This window comes from Carassius gibelio, chromosome B16 (genome assembly GCF_023724105.1).
Source record: "Carassius gibelio isolate Cgi1373 ecotype wild population from Czech Republic chromosome B16, carGib1.2-hapl.c, whole genome shotgun sequence".
Lineage (NCBI taxonomy): Eukaryota > Metazoa > Chordata > Actinopteri > Cypriniformes > Cyprinidae > Carassius > Carassius gibelio.
In genome coordinates, this window is record NC_068411.1 from 25,036,125 (window position 1) to 25,059,578 (window position 23,454).

The following is a 23,454-nucleotide window of genomic DNA, read 5'->3' on the forward strand; positions in this document are numbered from 1 at the left end:
TAGTTAATTAAAAAGTTTGAACCTCATTTAAAGAGTACATTTAATAAAGATTTAGTTTAGCTTCATTAAAATCTTGATGAAGGGATGTTTATTGATACATCAATACCTTCCTTAACAGGACAGCGTAAACAAGGGGAGGTTGATTTTGGGTGCAGGATGTGAGTCTCAAACCCCAGTGATTTAATTAAAAGCTGGAAGCACCACAGAGCCCCAATCCCAAGCCCCGTTTTCACTTTTTCACCTCAACTCACAGCACTGAGTAGCCTACTCTTGTATTCCTCTAATAATCTTTCTCTTTTTTCTGTCTCTGCTCCACAAAACCCCTATTCACATTGCAAAATCAGTTTCTTCGCAGGATCACGAAAGTGTCTGCACAACAGATGAATCTCTTTCCTCTCTGCAGTCCCTCTTTTCCCTTATTCCTCCCCTACTGGCTTCCTTTCATCCACGACGGAGGTAATAAAGTTACTTCTCGCTTCCGTCTCCGCCTGAAGACCGCGAAGACTGATATAAGCGTGGCGCTCCTGAAGTGACTTTTAATTAATATTTAATGTGGCTCCCACCTCCAGGTAAAAGCGGGAGACTATATTACCCACCTTTATAAGGATGGAGGCGTTTAATAAGGGAAAGATCATTTCCCTGTCACTGTGAGAAGCGGCCTCCCATCGAGGCATCGTACTGCTGATGTCTGGAAAATGGCAGCTAATTCATCTCATACACCGTATATGCCCGTAAACGTCAAAGCTTCATAGAAGAAATACAAATAAATATCGTAAGCTGCCGTAGAATGCTGCGACGTTGAAAGAACAACCGTCGTACCAGGTTTCGTGTGAATTTATCAACAAAGTCTTCTGCAATTCACACCTTCACACAAGGAGTAAGAGTGGGCGGATGTTTTTTTGCGAAAATGGATAATCACAACTCTGGGGTCGCAGAGACTCATTATAGAAACAATACTGGTTTTGTTCGATTTTTTTTTTTCTTCCGTCAATATGGTTTGTCAGTAAACAAAGTAGAAGCCCGGAGGACAAGAGCAACCACATAACAGAGAGTGGAAGACATGAAAATGAGGAGCTCTGCTGGAGAAAGCATGTAGCGGACCAAAGTGAAGGAAACACATGAGAACCATTTGACTCAAACGCTTGATTTGCTGCCATTTCATCTTGCAAAACAAGTGGTTGGACAAACACAGGCGTCTCAGATGAGTGAGTGGGTCGAGGGTGGAGCTGAGGGAGGAATGTAGTCAACATAACTGGCAACATTTCCGCAAGCCAGTGCCATGCTGCGGTCATGCACACGGATGTCTCGCTAACACCAAACTTACGAACAGGAAGGTTTCCTCACAAACAGTTCTCTTGCAGCCAATAAGGGGGTGCAGGGAGTGAAATTTCCCTGTAATCATGTGCCTGTCTTGTTTTGTTTGTTCAGATGCTTATAAAAGAATCATTGTGAACTACCGAGGTGGGGTAGTGTTTAATAGACAGAGACTATGGTTTTGATTTATAAGTAACAAAATGAAAGTCTTTGTTGAAACCTAAAAAACTTTAATGACCCCAATGCCGTACTTTCTGGTTAACGTAATGCTCTTTAGGATCATTTGTCAGGATGACACAGCTAACACTGTAGCCAAAGGTGGAGGAGCTCACTGTGAGAACATCTGGCAAAACGTCCTGATCGTGCTAACACTCCAGAATGAACTTCAGGGTAGTTTTAAGTTGATGGAGAGCAGCAGTGCTGGGATGTGACATTATTCTACCCAGGTTTAAAGGTTCATTATGGAATGTGTTGGCTTCTCTATCACAACCTGTGGTTGAAACACAAAACTTTCAAAGTCGTTTAATGTAGAAAATGGATTGGGGTAAGAACAGTTCTGAACACTGATTGTATTTCGATAATGTAATTTTTTTTTTAATTTTGTGAAATCTTTTATAATGAACCTCTAATGACATAGATAAGGAGTTCTGTCAATTACCCCCCCCCCAAACTCAATAGCTTTAGTTTTTTTTTTACTATTTAGTTTTACTAGACTATAACTAACTAAATAAATAAATAACATACGTAATAGCTATATGTGACCCTAGATTATAAAACCAGTCTTAAGTCACATGGGTATATTTGTAGCCATAGCTATCAAAATACTGTATGGGTCAAAATGACTGATATTTGTTTTATTTAGTAAAGATCATGCTCCGTGAATATATTTTGTACATTACATTCCTACCATAAATATATCAAAAGTAAATTTTTGATTAGTAATATGCATTGCTAAGAACTTTATTTGGACAACTTTAAACGACTGGTTTTGTCATCCAGGGTATCATATAGATTAAAATAATGGGTATATATATATATATTTCTTTAGTGTGGTCTTAATGTGTTCAGCACCCAAAGACGCAAGCGCTTTGCTAATTAGCATCGGATGCATTTCATTACAGTGTGCACATATGTAAAATTCATGCTCGCAAATCTCAAGTGTTGTAAGTCACACTAATGAAGTTCTGAACCCTTGTTTTTTATTAAATAGGAGCAGGAATGTTTTTCTGGAATGCATATCAATAGAACTGTTTTGATGATTGCATATCAGGGTTACTGCCGATCAACATAAAACTGTTTCTATGGATGCTGACTTTTGATTGAGAACAAGATTCAAGTGTGTTTACAAGATTCAAGTGTGTTTACTAGTTGAAAACTTTCAGAACCTCAAGCATGGAGTTCCCCTCGTGGATGGCTTCGGTGCCAAGAATTCAACCTTAAATAACATCAAACCAAAGAGCCAAATGGTTTACAGTGAGAGACGTTGCATGCTACAATATTAGTAAATCATCTACTCTATGACATATGATGATTATGATATACAGCAATATTATAACCACGAGAACAAATATACCTTTTATATTACTGTATGTCCTTAGAACCGCCTTAAGTGAGCTGGACACAGTTCAAGTAAAAAGGGTGTTGTTTTACACTACAATTGAGCAATTTTAACCAAAGTATATTATAGTCTTTTCATTAAGACCCTAAAGAAACATATCAACTTCTGGAAAATGGGCATCCGGTGACTCCTTTATAAAAAATATCTTATTCATTAAAAATAAAAATTGTTTTAAAAATTAAAATGTTTTAAATTGGACTACCCTAAAACAGCTTTCCTTTTTCGTTGATTCCACTAAATGCCACAGCTGTCACCTTTCATGATGCAATAAAGTGCTGTCCTATATTTTAAATATGCTATTTCACATATGTCACATAATGTGCCCAAAACGTCACATTTAGATGGGCTTAAAAAAAACATCTTATTAATACATCAAACATGATCTAAAATATAAATATCACATTTAATTAATTACACACACACACACACACACACACACACACACACACACACATACATACATACATAATTTATATATAATAATACATAATAATAATTTAGATATATACATATTTTAGATAAGGTTTATTTTTTGACATTTTGTTTTTGCAATAATAATAATAATAATTTGTATTTGTATAGCGCCTTTCAAAAACCCAAGGTCACTTTACAGGTCAGGATTTAAGGAACATAAAAAGATAAAAGCGTAAATACCAGAGGACAGGACAAAAACCAAGAACTGACAGTAATATACAGCGACCACTTACAAAGTTAGATTAGGGATGCATAAGAATGTAAATAAACATCCATAACAGATTACAAATTACAGACTGAGAGCTGAAGAGTAAAAATGTGTTTTCAAGAGGTTTTTGAAGGAGAGAAGGGAGGATGCTTGATGGATGTTTTGGGGAAGAGCATTCCAGAATCTGGGAGCCACAACACTGAAAGCTGTAGTCACCAGACAACACTTAGGGGTGGCTAACAGTCCCTCACTAGATGATTGTAATGAGTGGGCAGGAACCTAAGGCAGAAGTAAGTCAGAAAAATATGCAGGACCAAGGTTGTGGAAAACTTTATAAGTGATATTTAGTATTTTGTAGTTTATGCGCAAGGAAACTGGAAGACAATGAAGGTCATAGAGGATTGGGGTAATGTGATCGCTCTTTCGTGTGTGGGTAATCAAGCCAGCTGCAGAGTTTTGAACATATTGTAGTCATTTGATATTATTAGCTGACAGGCCATAAAAAGTTAATTACAGTAATCTAGTTGAGATGTGACGAAGACATGTACTGTATAACAGTTTCAGCATCCAGCTGACTCAGAGAGGATCGAATATGCAAATTATTACGTAGGTGGAAAAAAGCTGTCTTTTTTTTAAACATTACTTTACCAATGTGATCACTGAATGAAATCAATGAGAACGCCAATATTGTGAATTTTAGAGGAGGGTTTGATCAGATCACCATCCAGATCTATCAGTTGGCCAGCGAGCTAACATACAACAGCTTTAGACCCAATCAGAATTACCTCCGTTTTATCAGTTAAATGTAAGGTCACTTGCTGCCAGCCAAAGCTTGAGTTCCTTGATGCAATTTGTTAATGCAGAAACATTGAAGTGGAAGGTGTGCTCAAATACAAATATTAAATATTCTGTGGTTTCTAGAAAAATATATGCAGCATATAAATATTTCTTGATCACCGAATCAGCATATCAGAATGATTTCTGAATGATCATGTGACACTGAAGCCTAGAATGATGCTGAAAATTCAACTACATATATATTCCATTATAAACAATTTACTGGAGTCTTTAAGGGACAATAAAAGTCAGAGTAGATTTATGGAGTTATGTTAAATACATTTTATACGCCTCAGATCTTGGTGAAGAAACTCACAACTATTAATATAACTTGAAGACAACACGGTGACAGACAGAATCAAAGAAAGAAAGGAGGCAACAACGCCCTTACAATAACAGATCCTCAGAGAGCTTTAATTAGACTGCTGATACCACACACACCAAAACCTCCTGTCATATACCACAGCTCAGCCAGAACGTGGGATCACAATGTTCTAACTCTGGTCATCTGGATAAAAGAACCATCTCTCCACACTGACCAGAGCAGAAAAGGTCCAAAAGAGATGGCCACAAATGACACACACAGGCCCGATCACACGCCACCACCCTTTCCAACGCAGCACACACTGAACCCTCTGAGCACTTTAGTCAACCCACAAGCATACAAAATCAAATCAACATGAACACAAAAACTGTAAACACCACATGAGGTTAACCAAAATGCCTAGAATGACTTTCAATGAAGATAAATATATTTCTAGATCCACACACGCGCTTTTGAAAGATCGCGACACGGCTCGACGTGCTGTGACAGCCCGAGCTGGGAGCAGATCCCAGCTGATTTGATCACTGTCAAGACAACGTGTATTGTGTACGAAGCTTTCAGCTGCAGTGTGTGAAGTGCTAATGACAGTTCTCAAAGGGCCATCACACACTCTGATCTGTGTTTTTATTTTCCCCAGAGCGCCGGCAGCCACGGATGCCGGACCGTTTGATGTCTCGTGCCGAGAGATGTGAACCAGCATTCTTTCAACTTCTATCCAGGTGGGTGTGTAGGATCTCTTAATTGGCTACCAATGCAGCTGTCTCGTCTGACAAGCCGCTCGACACTTCTGTGCCGTGAGTTATAAGCATCTGATGTTTGTTTGTACGCTCGCTTGCGCCGCTGGATTCGAGAAAGAGGCCCTGTACCTTTGGAAAAGGAGGATTTGCTTTCCTAAAGCGCTATGGCCTTGATTTACTGAATGTCTACATGTATAAAGCCTCGGCGAACTTGATAGAAAGTACATAAAATGTCTAAGCTTAGACATGACTCAATATATAAGTAAAAAATCATGTAAAAAGTGTTTATAATACAGCATTTCTGCTTAACACATAAAGTTGAATTTACAGTAAAAAACAGCAGCTGTTGTCGAAACAGTATCAACGTTTTATATATTACAAAAAAAAAAAAAACTGTATAAACAGTATACTATGCAGTAAAAAACTGTATATTTCATTATCTGAAATAATGTTATATAGATAGTATAATTATATAGATAGTATAATATAAATATATATATTTATAAAGAAACATAATTGTATTAAAGGGATAGTTCACCCAAAAATAAAAAATTTATGTTAATCTGCTTACCCCTAGGGCATGTAATGGCAGATTTATAAGTGCATTACCAACACCTATCTCTCAAGTGAACCATTGACACTCCTAATTGAGATTGTAGATAGAGTGTCTATGGTCCATTTGAGAGATAAGTGGCGGTAATGGAGTTATAAGTCTACGATTCGCCGTAAAGCAAAAAGAAGAAGAAGACGTGTCAGGTGTCAGCTGTTCAGACGCACTCAGGATGCGTTCAGGTCAATTACGATGAATCAGCGGTAAAAAATGACAAATATTTTTCCGTTTCTTGAACAGAGCGACCCTTTTGTGTCTTTACATGTCAATGTATTGTCACGAGCCGTAGGGTTTAATTTGGTTTTGTTTGTGTATGTGTTTTGACTCTCAAAGCCGTGATTCCCATCCACTTCCATTATATGACTGCAACCGTTAAAAATCTTTGTTTGTGTTCTACTGAAGAAACAAAGTTACCTGCATGCCCTGGGGGTAAGTAGATAAATACCACATTTTCATTTTTTACATTTGTACATTTTGCCTAAACTGTCTGAAAAATAAAATAATAGCATTAAACGAATACTTAGAGAAGTGAATTTTCTCTTTGTTTTTGCAGAGGACTCCACAGGTGTCCTATTATTCAGTGAGAGCCAAGAGAGAGCGACATGACTAACATTTGGTGAAGTTACCAAATGCAAAACTCTTCTTTAAATACAGGTGTGACCAACTTATTTGCAAATGTGGATGTGCACAGTTAATCTTAGTTAAATCACCCAGAATAAGCCTACACACACACACACACACGCAATCTGTAGATTATACTAGCAAATTAGTATGCTTTTTACATTATTTGTGCACTTTATTTATTATTTATAGTATATCTAGGTCTGTGCATCCAAAACGCAACAGAACCCGTGCTAACTGTACAAGGCTTGCATCGCTTTTTTTGTCCTTGGTAGAAGTGATAGGCAAGAGAGTGTGTCAGTCGAATCCAGTCTAAAACACCTTTATCCCAAGTGTTTAGGTACTTTTTGACTAAGCTTCCCACTTCCTCTTCCTCTCCCACCTCACACTATTGACAGGAGCTGTGTGATACTGAGGGAGACAGAGAGATTGAGTTTACAAAGACTTCAAGACGACTCTTGATCGCTAGCAGCTTTTTGGCCCTCATACGCTCTTCTGAACATACCCAGGGCAGTTGAGCTTCAAGAGGAGTCAGCCACTCATCTGACCTCAGGTTAGGTCTGAATGCTGGAGACATGTTGCTGCTTTTAGGTTGAAAAATATAACAGCCGTGAGAAATAACCACAGATATTGCAGAGAAGTCTCATAAGGGAAAAAGTCAGTATAGAGACATTACCCTGCACCAAGAAAACATAAACCAATTGAAGTAGGTCTAACTGCTACAACTAATTCCCTTGATCTTTTGACATATGATAGGTAATTATACTATAAAAACATCCTGTAAGTTTCAGAACTCAAAACTTTGTTGTTAGTCCAAAAACATCTTAAAGAAGGCGGTTCCAAATGATATACTATTAATTTTTTTGAAGTTAAAATCTTGAAACATTATAAGTGGATCTCAGAGAACAGTACAAAATGAAAAACAATATCAATTTCTTGACACCTTTAAATTCATACATTAATATTAATAACGTATCTTGTAAAGTTGAAGATAATTAAATTAAAATATACTTAAACTCTTCTGAATTGTAATAATACTACACAATATTCCTGTTTTTATTTGTGTTTGAAGAAACAAATAAGACTTACCAACCCCAAACTTCTAAATAGTACATAGAGCCACCCTATTAGTTGCCTATAAACCTTGTGTGCTATCTCCAAATGATAGCATCGAGTAAAGAACAGACTGCCAAGACACTAAAAGATTTGAATTGTTGTTTTGGTAAAACTGGATAAAAGTCGCTGGAGAAACGTTTACTTTTGAGAGTGCACTAGGTACAGAGTTGATATCAGCACGCTCACCGAATGCATTTTGAACCATACTCTCTTTTCCATTGCATTACAGCAGAAACATGAATAAAACTCCAGTTAAAAAAATATGAATTATGAATCAGTCTTCAAATCATTAGAAATACTAGCCTGATTTTCTCCCTGTGATTAGACATCTCTACAGCAGTGAGAAGGATACATAAATCACAAGTGTAGAAAAAGAAGACGACAAATGTACTGTAAGAAAGCAACACTTTGAAATAAAAACCATGACCTGTTATAGCCTTGTCACTGGCACAGAAATGGTTTGCATGCTCTGGATGCCTGAGTTATTTGAGCCCAGGGGGGGTTCTGCCGACTGAAAATGAGATCCTACCCCAGAGGCCCCCCTAGATATGGCAGCCCTGTACACAAGAGCAATTCCTCCACTGCCTCAGTTAGTCAATCAGGCTGAGAGACAGAGAACAAAGGAGGGGGTGCCATTTTTGGGCAGCAAGCCTTGGATGCTTTTCAGTGAATTTAAAATATATTAGCTATTATATATATATATATATATATATATATATATATATATATATATATATATATATATATATAAGAGGAGTACAGAATAAAACCAGGAAAATGAGAACCGCTGAATGCCAAGATGCCACTAGAAGCAATATAATAACTTTCTGATCATACTCTCTCTCACACACAAACACACACACACACACACACACACAGGAAAGAAAAACACAAATGATATAAATTTTATATCTCAGTTGTTTCTCCTAGACAGGAATGAGATTAACTGGAAAGCAAATGAAATCTCCTGCTCCCTATATTTTGCTCTTGAAAAAAAGCCATTTTAGCAATCTTGCATCTGTCTCTTCTAGGGTTTCAAATTCAGAATTAAAAGTCAAAAGTTTTCAACATGAACCAAAACATTTATCATTAAATAAAATACGAGATAAGAAAAAAATGAAATAAAATAAAAAGTAGAAAATATGTGCTATCCACATTAATTTTATGAGACAGTTCTGTACTATCACTATATGTTTCATTCATCTATATTTTTTTATGGTCCTCAAGGAATTTTACTCTGCATCTTTTTGTGCATTTTCTCTGCTGATCTGACTCTGTGAATATTGCAAAATGAACTTAAAAATGACAAAAACCTATACAGTCCTATTACCTATTTGTAGATAAAACAATCAAACAAGTAAAACATAATAGTTAGGGGAGTTGCAGCACATTTCTTTTTGCATAACTTTTGTCTTCATCTGCAAAAGGTCAGTAAAAATGTTCACATATACTAAGAGACGAATTGGCAAAAAACATACAGAACTTAGCCGGAATGAAATTTCTAATTCATCCCTTAAAACCTTGCTCCAAGTGTGAGCAGAATCGAGTTGGAATGTATTCACTTTCTCTCTGTACCATTAGATTACAATCAGAGACATAATGAGGGGCTCTGAAATGCAATTATTTTAAATGGTATTGTAAAATGCTGTGTCCTGGGGGTTAATACTCCATGATATCGAATCATGGAAAGGAAAAGTAATGAACTGGCTTACAGACATGACTCTCCGCCCTCTGGTTTCCACCAGCACACATACGTACATACTGTACACACACACTCACATGCACACACAATTGCAGATGCATAATGAAAGCACATAAACATGATGACGATGTATACACCAAAGGCATTCATTAATAATTCATGATTCATATTCAGGCCTTTTATGAAAACGCCCTGGTACATTTGCAGTTTTTTTTTTTTTTTTGTCTCAGTAAATGTCTGTCCTTTTTACCTCTTCTAATCCAACATGACTGAGAGTAAAAATTAGGATGTTTCAGTTGCAAACATTCTGCATCTGCATCATGACAACGTGCCATTCCTCAATTATCATATAATCTAAGAAAAAAAAGAAAAGAAAAAAAAAACTGTGAGCACGGCAAGCTGAAAACTAGACGGGCTCATTTTCATGGCTGAGGTTTGAGATTCTGCTGAGGCCACCTTTTCTCCTTTAGAGTATAACCCCATTGCACCTTCAGCCTCAAAACCCTGCCAATCATCCGCGGGGAATCACACAAGAAGATCTCCGAAATGTCAGCCTGACAGAAGCACTTTTCACTGCCCTTCCCGCCACTGCAGCAGAGCCACTGGAGGACGTAAAAGGGTCACTAACAGTGTGTGCCTGTGCACAAAATGTGTGCGTATGCATGCACGCAGCTGTAAGCTTAAGATCGCGACACCAGGGTGCCAGATATGCATGCATGGCATCTAAATCACTGTGGTGTTATGTAAAAAAAAAAAATGCAAAGTGTGTTTGTGGACACTCTTTTTTTCTGCTGAGTTCCAAAAGTGAGCCCCAAGGCGAACCCCTTTGACCTTTCCGAAATGCTACTGCCCATTTGGCACGGCAGCCGCAGCTAATAAAACTTTTATAATCATGAATTTTTTATTCCAATCCCGCTTCAGGCCTTGGGCTAACCTGGACGATGGTAGCCCGAGACCCTGAGAGAGATTGAGAGATGTTGTGGGAGGCTGTGCCTTGGGGTTTCATCATTCTACCCCCTGAGTTTCGACATGTTAACATTTGCAGCATTATAAGTGGCATGCATTTCAGTTTTTTTTTTTTCTTCTTTCCTTTAAGAAACAAAAACAAACTTTAACTTAAAAATAGTCACAATGAATTCTGGGAACTAATTTCAGCCCGGTAATAGCAGTGATCTGCGTAGGGTCCACAAGACAAAGCAGTCCTTGGTTTAAACGTTGCTTAGAAACTGCTGACCCCATATCCATATTTTCATGGCCGACTATATATGGGTAAAATTAGGAAATTCAGAAAATTTCACAGAAGGTCATGGCACTGGAGTAAATGTCTTAGGTTTTAAGGCAGAAAGCCCCCACACAGGATTTACATTTGCATGAGTCATCTGAAAAGAAGATTATGCAAGCTGCCCCCTGGTTCTTGTACAGCGTTTCACAATGACCTCCCTACACTCTAATGATGCTGACTTGCCATCGCCATTTATGGGCCATATTCTTCTCTGTATCCAAGCATGGTGACTTTTTTCTTTTTCCATTTCCCTGACCTTCTGTGCGTGCATTTACATGATTGCATGAGTTCTGTGGGTACCTGTGTCTTTGCAACTATAAATAGGTATAGAGTGACTGCTCATTTAGGTGTATAGAACGACAATCCTGACAGACAGAGGATAACAAGCAGCGACAGATAGGGGACATCTGGGAAAAGATACTTACGGTTGGCAGAGTTTGATGAGGTCCTGGTCAGTGGTGCCCGGCGGAAGGCCCCGAATGTACAGGTTGGTTTTACTGAGCTGCTCCGCTGCACTGTGGCTGCTGCTATTGGTGCTGGGGCTGGGCGGAGCCATGGGAGGAGGGGGCGGGGCATAAGACTGCTGCAAGACAGAAAGAGGCATAATAAGTTGTTATTAAAAATTTATATGATTTATATTAGATTACCATAATATGCACTTTGGAACAGTAAGATCTTATGACTTGAAGATGACAAAAAATAATATCTAATGTGTATCTCTAGCCACTGTGAGCTTAAACACATGCCTTTAGGTGAAGAGTTTATGAGTCAATGAACCTTAGTGAGAGTCAAAACGATATTTAATATAAAACAAGGCTGTGAGGGAGGGATCTGCAGTCTATTCAGATTGTACAATCATAATTTAAAGTCTTAAACATAATATGGGCAGTATTTGCCACTTAAAATGAAAGGCAAATATTTATGCTGATATACAAATGTATTAAACAAGTTGCAATGAGATGCACTTATACAGTAACTCAGCACACGATTCTCAACCATGGTAAGGATCAACAAATTTTAAATCAGTAAAAATATGAACTCTGACAGCTAACTGACAGTGACAACAGCAGCATAAATTAAGCTGGTAAATTTAAAACGATAATATTTTAATAATAAATAACATAAAATGTTTTCATGTTGCAATGCATGCTGGGAACTTCTTCATCTTCAATGTAAAATTGTTTGCTCAGATGACTCAATATGAAAAGTTGGGAGAACATTTGGATATGTTACTTGACTATCTAAATAAGGTAAACCAAACATCTTTTGCTAGAGAAATTTTTAGAGTATTTTTGTTCAGTTCACACACGCAAAAAAAAATAAAAATAAACTGACTTCTAAAAATTCTTTGTTCAGGCTACGTTTTTACATTGGTTAGTAGAACTTTTAGAAAGTTAGATTTTTTTTTACAGTGTACTTCTATCCCTCACAGTTTGTTTGAATTTGCGTCAGTTTAAATACGGCTTCTACCCTAACTAAGATTCAGTGAGGCTTTTGAATCGCATACACAGTGAGCGTTTAATATTTTCTGACAGACACGGCAGTCAGATATAGAAACATCACTGTGACAGTTAGACTGTGGCATGAGAGCTATTATTTATGTGAGTGTGCGCTTTCCTAGTGATGTCTATGTAATGAACTGTGTGTGTGTGTCTGGCCCGTACTTTCTCTGTGTTTGTGATAATCATTGGCTGTCAGTTGTGCTGTACACTGGCAAGTCTCCCCTGGCATTAATCTATTACCTGCACTTCCCCACAGCCTGCAATTTCCTCCAGACAGGCGGTAAGACAGACAGACAGACGGGCCTATCGCAGCTTGAATAGGTTCTGCATTCATATAATTCACACAGCCCTGTCCCTCAGGCTACAGTTATGAATGAACCCATTGAATTCTCAGGAATACAACACACAGACAGGGAATAGAAGACGAAGGACTGCCATTAAAACACACTTTGCACATGTGCATAGAGGGAAATATATGCCTCATGTTCCAAATGAAAAAGTAGGGGATTTTATATGAATATGAGATGGTTGGGCCTAAGCACATTGCTTGAACAATTACATACATACCAGCAGTGTTGTTAGTAGGTAACTAAAATTATAGGCACTGCTTAACTTTATTTTCCTTCATATACAATTGTTAATTTGTTGTAGCATTTCTAGAAACATGTTTCTTTTTCCAACTTGTATTAAGTAACCAAACACTACATTTCTGCAAGTCCAAAGGGTGAACAAACACGCACTCCTAAATGGTCGAGTGTATGTAAGCTATGCCTGGAAAGTCATTTTAGTGAATTGATTCGTTGTAAACCGTACCCTGACTCTTTCCCCCAAACCATATGGAAAGTCAGAATTATTAGTAAATCGGTTCACCTTAAGCGTTCCACTCTTTCATGTAATTCGCTCGAGAATTCGTTCAAGAATTTGTCCTGGTTACTTCCAGCTTTGCTACTGATTCATAAAAAACGTCCTGTTTTGCTTGCAGAAAAAACATGATTACATGAATGAATTATATATATATATATATATATATATATATATATATATATATATATATATATATATATATATATATATTTACTTCATCAAAAGTAATGCAGAAGTACCTTAAAGTGTTATTTTGCCATAAACAAAACAAAAAAATATAATACATATTCTTTTTTTATAATATGTAATATAATATTGTATAGCATTACTTTTAAACCAAATGTTCCCCAACACTGATGCACACATAAGACTGTCCCAAAAGCTGTGTCTTAGTGTGCCAGAACCCTACATGAAATCTGGATATAATAAATACACCCAATTCCCAGAAACTATACACACCATATGCGTGTCTGACATGCCTGACATGGCTTCAGGCAGTCATGCACACACGCATGATCTGACTGCACAAAAAGCTTCCTGTGTGAGTGGAAGCTTATCAGACCCACCCGGCCCAGTTCTCCTCAGCAGATCGGGGGCCTGGCCTCCGCAACACGATGCCGGGATGGAGACAGACCGAGCGCAAGAGAGCAAAAGCTCGGCTGATCAAAGTGCTCGCCACAGACACCTCTTTCAGCCAATTTGTGCAGCTGTCAGGGGCACTGCGATAGCGCGTCAGGGTGTGTAGTGTGTCAGGAGTCATGATGAGGGAAGCCTTTGAAACGTCAAAGGCGTTCACTTTGCCGTCAAACGGGCTGGGATTAGAGGGAAAGGGAGAGATGATGTTGCTTTTACAACGGACTCCAGCAGGAATCACACACATACACATACTCTTGGCGTCTCTATAGCCACACACACTAACAAATCCCATTCATTCGTTCAGCTTTAGCGGTGCCACTTAAGTCAAGCGAGGAGACCCTGGGAGACAAATTGTCTGATGATAGATGTGCTATTAGGCTACACATATGCTGTCTGAAACACATTAGCACATATAACATTTACATTTGTGATGTGTTATCAGTTGACAACTGTTTGTCTTGGGGTTTTGCTTTGGTTAGAAGTATTTATACAGTATACGTTGTAGTTGTGGCTTAGTGGTGTGTCACTTAGGATGAAAATTTTTGAGTTTTGGATAAAATTAATAATTTAACTATAATTTTACAAATGGACAGCTGAAAAAAAAAATGTAACAATCACATATTTATATCTGTTTTAACGTCCTCATACTAAGGGTCATGACACAAGAAACAAAACTGACCTAATGGCAAAGTCCATATTAAGACACATAATGGCAAAATAATAATAATAATAATAAATAAATCATTGCATATGATTAATTTCTTTTAACTGTGCAAAAATGTTAAATGGGTAATGGTACTGTAAGTTCCCTAATATTCAAGCTGGAAAACTGTAATAGACATTTCATGTCATTTTACAGCAAAATACCGTTTTTGGAAGTGGAAAAAGCATGTATAATGTAATTTACAAAAAAAACGTAAATTGGCATTTCCAGGATTCTCTGTGTTGCATTTAAAATCTTTGACATTTTTGTCCTTTGAAATATCTCTGTTTCTTCTTAGTTTTTTCTTACCAGTTATGTTCATTAGGGTTGAATTTTACATCTAATGTTGTTAAATTACTGTTTACTGCATATTTCAGTTGCATGTGTCACCATGATGGTGTTTAGTGTTTAACACTAAATAGTATAAATACAATGAGATGTTAAATATGTAAACCTAAAATGTTGATATTGTATTTTTTATGGTCAAATTCTGGCAGTCACAGATGCCAGACTTTTAACGTAAATTGTACAGATTTTGTTTTTACTTAGGAAGTGCAGTTGTTGTCCAGCCATAGCTAGTAATTGGTGGCTGCTGTTTAGCTTTGGTGCTCATATAGTCTGCATGAGTTTGAGTCCGGCTTGCATCATCTGTTACATTCATCTCCCATCATTTCTAGTCATCCCTATTCTGTAGCTTTCAATCAAAGCAGCAAAAAGGCTGAAGTCTTACAGAGAAGAGGAAACCAGTTATTGTCTGCTAATTAAACAATTCCTGCCTTTCTTCTCCTTGTCTTTTGCTCTCTCTCAGCTCTGTCTTCTACCACTCTAATGACTGTAATCTGTCCATTCAGGCCCCCTCTTCTTCCGCAGCCTGGCTTCTGTAAACTGTCTCCTCCTCTCCCCGCCCCCTCCTCTACTACAGATAAATCCATCCATCCCTTCCTCCCTCCCGCTTCCACTCCTTCCCGCCGTATCCCAGGGTTGGCTGGTACGTAGCTGGGCTCTGCTCTTTATTAAAGGGTGAGTGATGTGCACACACATTATCTCCTCGCTGCACGCCCAGATAGCCTTCATTTCCCTAAAGAGTACTCCAGTCACCAAACAATTAGTACTTCCTCGAGAGCCCTCGAAAATAGGTTTCGAATGACCGCCTCTTCTCTCCTCCAACCCCTCTCCCTCCCTCTGTCTGTCCGTCTGCCTTTTCCTCTATCTCTCTCTCTCTCTCTCTCTCTCTCATTATTTCTCCTCTGCTGTTCTTCGCAGAGAGAGAGACTGACCTCTATCAGGTCAGCTTTCTTGCGCTGCCTGCTGAGTATGTGGAGTTAACCCCTGCCTCCACCAATTGTGATTATGCTTAGGCTATGGAAATGGACATGTGTGAGCACACTGCATATGCATGCATTTAAGACTTTTATGTAAAATATATTAAAGTAAATTTGTATTAGAGAAATTAAAAACTTGGTGTATTCACTCAATGTAAATACATTTTTAATGTATTAATGCATTACAAATTTAAATGCATTAATGGATAGATCAAAGAAAATAAAATGAAGTCATGACACACATGCCATAAGTTTTGCCACAATTTTTTTTCCAAATGTGTAGGAAAGGTCTCATAGCATTTCAATAACAGTTTGGATTCTTCTGCAGAAAGTGTTCGCAAAACACACACACACACTCATGCACTCGGCCTCGCTCCTGACTCTAGTGATCGATAGTACACGCCGTGACCCTGCTGTCACAGGGACCAGAGCAGGACACGGCGAGCATTGCTCTCCTTCCCTCAACTCTCCCCCCAGGGCCCCTTGGGGCGAGGGAAAGAATGCTGGCTATTTAGGGAAAGGGTTTGAGATCCCCTGCATCCGGACAGCGGAGGCCCAAGGAAGCCCCAAAGATTACACTGAAAACTCTGCGCACACACACTCATCGCACATAAACACATGACTCTATCTGACCCAGAAATATATTACCACACACATTAGCCCATTAGGCTCTCAGGAAGATCTATATGTTAGAGTTACTGCAGCAAAGGTAGGAGGGATACTTCTTGCAGAGAGAGAGAGAGAGAGCGTGAGTGAGCGAGCTTTAAGCCTTCTTTGCAAGCGTGCATTGAGTGCTCTCTGCCATTAAAGTTCATAGTCGATAACATTTTGCATTAGAACCTCTTTGAATTACAGAATTTCATATGAAATAAAGAGATGGTCTTCTTCTACAGCTTTCTTTTGTGCTGGAGACATAGAAAGTGATCATTACTGATGAAATGATAAACATTTGCCTTCACTAGAATGACTTAACAAAGGACTCTTGAAGTAAGTGAGCATGTCAATAATCAGTGTCATGAATGATGAAAATGTCATGTCCATGTCATCAATCATATGTCTTGTCTGCTTCTGCTGTCTAATTATCCTGTAAATATGGAATCTTAAAATATTGAATTAAATAACAATGTTTAAGAGCAGATAAAGATTCAGATAAAGATTCAGAGGGAGGCAATGTCTCTTTTCCCTCGCTTGAATTGAGCGCAGTCTCATTAGATCCTAAAGCACAGCGTGACTGTGTAGGAGTAAATGCAAGAATGCAAGATGTGGCAAGGCAATGCCTCTTTAGCGCTATGATTGGCCGTGAATGGGATAATACACGCCTGTTATGTTCGCAACTGCTCTGCTAATTGACCTGAATGGGTCAAACTAGTGGAAATAGACCCTTCACTACCTTAGCAACTGTTGCCAGTGGCCAGTTTTTTGCTCATTTTTTTCTATATATGTGTCTTTGGAGGGCGTTTTTGGATAACACAGTTTTATTGACATTATCCAAATATACAACACCACAGTGTAGCTGGGGCTCTTATAATAGTGGCACAAGGTACCCAGAGATGTTTCTCTTGTTTTGTTTCTAAATCTTTAAATTAATCCTGAGAAGTGCTTGAGGATTTGGCCCTCAATCCCAAATGAACACATATAGCATCAGTAAATTAAATTAATGCAACAAAGGCAGATAAATGCTTTGCAATGCCACAGTCCTGTAGTTCTATGCTTTTGGATATTGTATACAGTTTGTCAGAGTTAGCAACAGTAACCAAGGGGGGCAGAGCATAGGGAAAGGTCAGTGTTGACATGACCATATCTGGTCAAATCCAGAATGTTTAAAAAAAAACTGTAAGTGTGATAAATTTAGCAAGCACCCGACTTGGTTAAATTAAAGCTGACCATCGCCATTTCCTATCCCAGTATGAGTCATCTGAAAAGTCTAAATACCGTGGCTCTCGGATGCTTTCTGATGAACTTTGTTGGTTTTGGCATCACCTGACACGGCAGCAATGGCTTAACCAATAGTGTGAGGGCGGGATTAATGGAGGACAGTTAGAGTGCCAGGGAAACCTGTTTAAAAATATTAATTATTTTTGAAGATAATTTGTCTGAATTGAACGAAGATGTTCACTTCCCTCCCAGAGACTTTTTTTTTTACCCACATCGTTCATGTGTTTCACCCTTTGAGAAACCTCAACGTGTATGGACCACACGCAGAATAAACAGGTAACAGAGCACCAGTCTGTACCTTTCTTAATTCTTTCTGTCAGCAGGAATGTGAGGACAAATAAGCTGGCTTTAATTTAGAAGAAACATGTTGCTCCAGACACCTAACCACACTCCAGCTTGTTAACGTCAGGCCCACGCACCGTTAATGTCATGAACGAGTTACACAAACATTCGCCCAGAAAACACTAACAACATCTTCCTCACCGGTCTCTCTCACGACAGCACAGCAAGCAAAGGTTCACACTCAGTTTGCAATCAAACTCATCAGCCTACGCAACATATGACAATCCACGCCTCATTCCGCACAGAATCGGTTCACATCTGTGGCTCCGCTGTGATGACACTAAAGGATTATTCACCACAATTGTTCGACCTCTCGAGTATCTGCGACTCATGAATAATCATCACCACCTCCTTATTATGCAGATACATGCTAATTTCTCTTAAATATATTCAAAATTCACCCCGCCTCTTTCTTCGCTGAGGTCAAGGTTTAACTAAGTTGGCATGTATGGAAACGGGCTCAGGTTTTAATTGTCCATTTTTTTCCAAAGAGAAGGAAAAATTGAAATAAAGTTTGCGTGGATTTAAACGCATCTGGAATTTAGGCCGAATTCTGAGTTAATTCGTTACACTACATTAGCGGATGTCTCTCTATTTAAATACCCCTTCCTTCATGACCCGCAAAATCCCGGCCCCTCAGGGGCAAGCGCAGCACATTCAAATACGAGGAAACAATCAGAGTGTGCTTATTTGCATATGAACGGGAGATGGAAGCCGCAAATCCGCGGCAGTCCATTTTAATCGGAGAATGACTTCCTCTTGTATTCTTACGAGAAACAGTCTGATAGCATTCTCTCCTCTCGTCTCCCAATCTTCCTGCTGAAATTAACATCCGAATGTGCTGCTCGCTTTGGACCAGACCGCTCAGAGAGCCGTGCAGACGGTAGCAGTCCGCCAACCTCTGTTGCCCCGGCAACAAAGTGGAGGACATGGTGAGGTCTTATCAATCAATTAGAAATGTCTCTGTTCACTAGAAGCATTGAGCCATTGGGTTATGATTTCTCCACAGTTTGTCATATTCATTAGGGCCCTTGCCAGAATTGCATTGGTGTAAAAAAAATAAAATAATAATAATTAATGTCAGTCAGAATGTAATTTTTTTACATGTGATTCATAGACTGATATTCTATACTCACAATATGATTAAACTCCATTTAAGTTTGTAAAACACTGAACATAATTAATGTAATTAGTGTTCAAATTAAATCAGTTTCCTTTAGGAGAATACAGGTTGCACAGAGAAAATCAGAGGAAGTCACTGAGCCTTTTTTTGGTCAAGAGTCATACACAATTCATTTAGCTCGGGAAGAGCACACTTCCTGTGCCTTCGTTAAAATTCCTTCATCAGGTTTGCTATTGCAGCAGGGTTTCCAAGAACTCCGGACTAGACCCATTCAAGGGAATTCCTGTCTCCAGAATCCTTTTTTTTTTTTCATTCCCAGAAGCTGTCTGAGGAACAGCCACTGTTAATTGGCATCACATGACAGCTGAGTGGGTTTAGGGGTCACATCCATGTTACAGTGAATTGATGGAGGGAAGCTAAATTAAATCATTACTTTATTCAGCACTGACAGTGATGTGCACACAGTGAAGGTATCAGGCTAAAGGTTCTGCTCCTGGAAACTTCCACTGGATAGTATTCGTTCAACAAAGCAAACAAATATAGAAATGAGTATAATAAAAATGTTCTGCACTAAAAGATTTTTAGACAACTCAGATCGTAGATCAGACAGTCTTTAAAAATGCCTCAAAAACCATGTGGTTACTGACGTACTACTGATGTGTGTGTTAATACTGTTTATATTTACTGCAGTATACAGTAATACGGTAGAGTAGTCAGGCAAAATATAAAATAAAATAAAAATATTTTCATATTAAATGCAAATTATAAATTTATATACACACACATACACACACACTTAACACTTTTTTTCAGAATTTCTGATAATATAATTTGCAATATATATAATATATATTAATCTATACCTTATGCTGCTATAGAAAGCCATAGCACTGAATGAAATTGTGCTCTGCAGTTCTTGGCCTCTCTATACAGCTGCTGTACCAGAACACACACATGCACGCACGCATGCACACACACATGCACACACAAACACACACACACACAGATGATAAAGAGTCTTACATGCCTCGTGTCCTTGTGCCTCCCTCCACATTGAGTCATCAGCTCTGCACTCCATTAATCACACATCATCAAATGTTGTCACATCATGTTAGTAAGTGTGTGTATGTGTGTTCGGGCATCTGTGTGGTCTCCAAATGCAATCTATATGTTTTAGCCCCCATGCAGCCTTGCACTTCCACTTGCTTTCAGACGTACATAAATAAATAAAGAAATAAATGATACAAAGGCGCAGATCCATGTCTCAATGTCACCCTCTCTGGGTGTTACAGAAACCTCAGCTAAGCTAGATGCTGACACTGAGATGGAGGGAGATAGCCAGTTTGTGGACAGAGTATTATATTCCCTCAAATAGACACTGAATACGAGTGACATTGAAGCAGCCATTAATCAATTTTCATACCTAGTCCTTCATCAGTTCACTAAATGCTGGAGCCTGATTTGATCGATAACAGAGGAAAAGGGGAACAAGACAGACGCTAGCCATGCAGATGATGATCAAGACATAGTCTGTGCTGGAAATGATTTAAAAGCCATATAAAATTACCATGAAAAGTTCTGTATATACATATATATATATATATATATATATATATATATATATATATATATATATATATATATATATATATATATATATATATATATATATATATATATATATATATGTATGTATGTATGTATGTATGTATATAATTTTTTTTGTTTTTTTGTTTTTTGCCCATATTGAAGAAGGCAATATGTTTTGAAATTCGATGTGCAGGCATATACAGTGTGGAAGTGTGTTAAAATCCAAAGATGAGCAAAAATAAGCAATTACTTATAAATTCATATAATGCAATTTGCATGTAATGGAAAATACATTTTATATAAATTTAATAGATTGAAAATTTATTAAATTAAATATTACAATTAAATTATTTTTAAATTAAATATGCATATACATTTAATAAAAATGTAATAGATGTTATAAATTAAATATATTTAAATATACATATTTATATTTAGATGTTTCTCAAAAATAATGGGAAAAAATATATTTTTTCCCTAGTTGGTGTAGTGACAAGATCTAACAGCAGGGGCTTGCAGGGTCATGCTAACCATCCAAACCTAGACCTCACGGGTTTGAGCATCCCCACAAGCCTGACATCCATTAGGGTGACCATTATTTTTCATATATTTCTGTTGATGATTTTAGATTTTAAACAAGACTAAAAGTCCAGCCTCATAGATGCATGTCCTGCGGCTGTGTGGTGTGACGCATGCAGTGTTGCGTGGGTGTGCGGCCGCTAACAAGAGATCCACAAGGGTGCTGCTGTGTCAGAGCACACACTCAAGGACGTGGCAGTGGTCCAGGCGTAGGACGTGAGCAAGCTAAGATGATCTCGTAGCCCATGTGGAGTCCACGCATTGAACACATGTACAACGGATGCATAATATGAAGCAGACAGGATGTCATGTTCCAATATATCATGTGCATGGTTATTAGATTAAGGAATACAAATAATTAGCTGCACCTCCACCTTCCTGTCCTTGTCTAATTCCTGTCAGAATGCAAGATAAACTGATTTATATGGCACCACACATTTGCTGTTGTGTGTCTAGGAGATTTCGTAAACAATGCATAATTAAAGTCTTAAAGGTATAGTTCATCCAAAAATTTTATTCGGTCAGCTTATTTTTAAATTCTGTTAACTATTATTTAATTCTAAACCGTTTTTCTTTCTTACCTTCTTGCTTGCTTGCTCTCCCATACAATTTCTGCACTACATTTGAAGTCTGATTTAATTTTTCTCTAAAAATCTGCTCTAGTGTTTTGTGCTATTTAGCTTTAGATCCTTAAATGAATCAGTTGATCCAGTTCACAGAAACCTTCTGAATGATTCATTTGATTCTTTACCTCCCTGATTCAGTGAATTGTTTGCAACAGTCTACTGGAGAATATTCACTGAGATCATGACTTAACTTTCAGTCTGTTTGCATAATGTATCATTTTTGTAGCTCCACAGCTCCAGTCTACATTTACATTCATTATATTGAAAACCATGCATGGCCAGGAAAATTCTTTTGTGTTCCGCATTAGAGATAAAGCCATGCAGGACCTGCCATAAGAGTGAGTAAATAATTGCAGAATTGTTTTTGTTTGTTTGTTTTTTACCGCTTGTGTTTTTTCACCCTATGAACACAGTCTGAAGTGGGATGGACAGTGTTCTTTCTGTTTTCAATTCTGTGTTGTTTGTCCACCCACTCAATGTAATTATCTCTTGAGATATTTGTGTTGGCCGGACACAATGTGATCATTCAAACAAATAATCAGGGTTGAGTCTCGGTTTAATGTCAGAATGATGGAAAAGTGTGGGAGTGAAGGGAATAGAATGACACAAAAAGAAAAATCCAATTATTCGTGCATAATAACAATCGCGCGGTATTCGCGGGCGATTGCCAGCACGTACTAACCCGGCGCTCGCTGTCTCTCCTACTGTCTAAGTGCCAATTATGGTACAGGCGGCGGACATCCGCTTGAGCCAGGCCTCTTTCCGCTAGACCCATTAGGAGTTGCATCGAGCATGATAGTGCTGTTTAGTCGAACACTGCACCATAAGAGCCGTATACTGCTCCGGTGCACCAGCTTGCAGTACACACACACATGCATGCTTGAGCTGATCAGGCTACCGAAGTAGATGGCATGCTGTTTCCTTTCAAAATCATTAAAGCAAGGGTGGGGATTTTCCTAGAGCTCTGCGTGTCTAGCACAATGCGGACGTATCACTGTCCTCTTCTGGAATGCAGCAGTGTTACCTGAGAAAAGCCTGCTTGCGGCAAGAAGGCCGGGTGAAGAGAGGGAGGGATGCATAGACGATTCGGAACAGTGATGGAGGGAAAGAAAGAGGGATAAAGAACCCAAAATGGACATGAGGGAGAGAGAAAGAGAGAGAGAGAGAGAGAGAGAGTACATGAGAGGCAGGCCCTTGTGAATTGCCTCTTGTTATTAATAATTGATTCTTTGAAAAGACTGTGCGGTTTAATTGGTGGTAAGGGGTGATCCTGGCACACACACACCTCTGGGAGTCTCTCTGCAGCTGGTTTCCAGTAACGCTGGCTCAATTTGAGGGCGAGAGAGCAGTGCTCCACTCAAGAGAGAGAAAGAATGCATTTGAAATTG

At 38.4% G+C, this 23,454-nt stretch overlaps 1 protein-coding gene across 5 annotated transcripts in view; it reads right to left on the bottom strand.

Moving 5' to 3' along the window:
- Positions 1-23,454, bottom strand: part of LOC127974626 (RNA-binding motif, single-stranded-interacting protein 3-like) — a 121,718-nt gene that overhangs the window by 84,418 nt on the left and 13,846 nt on the right. For all 5 annotated transcript variants that reach the window (XR_008157334.1, XM_052578029.1, XM_052578028.1 and 2 more), the window contains exon 2: positions 11,270-11,427. Coding sequence is in view for 4 of the 5 variants with exons in the window: in XM_052578029.1 (XP_052433989.1) it covers positions 11,270-11,427 (158 nt within the window). In the remaining variant the exon portion in view is untranslated. The remainder of the gene's footprint in view (positions 1-11,269; positions 11,428-23,454) is intronic.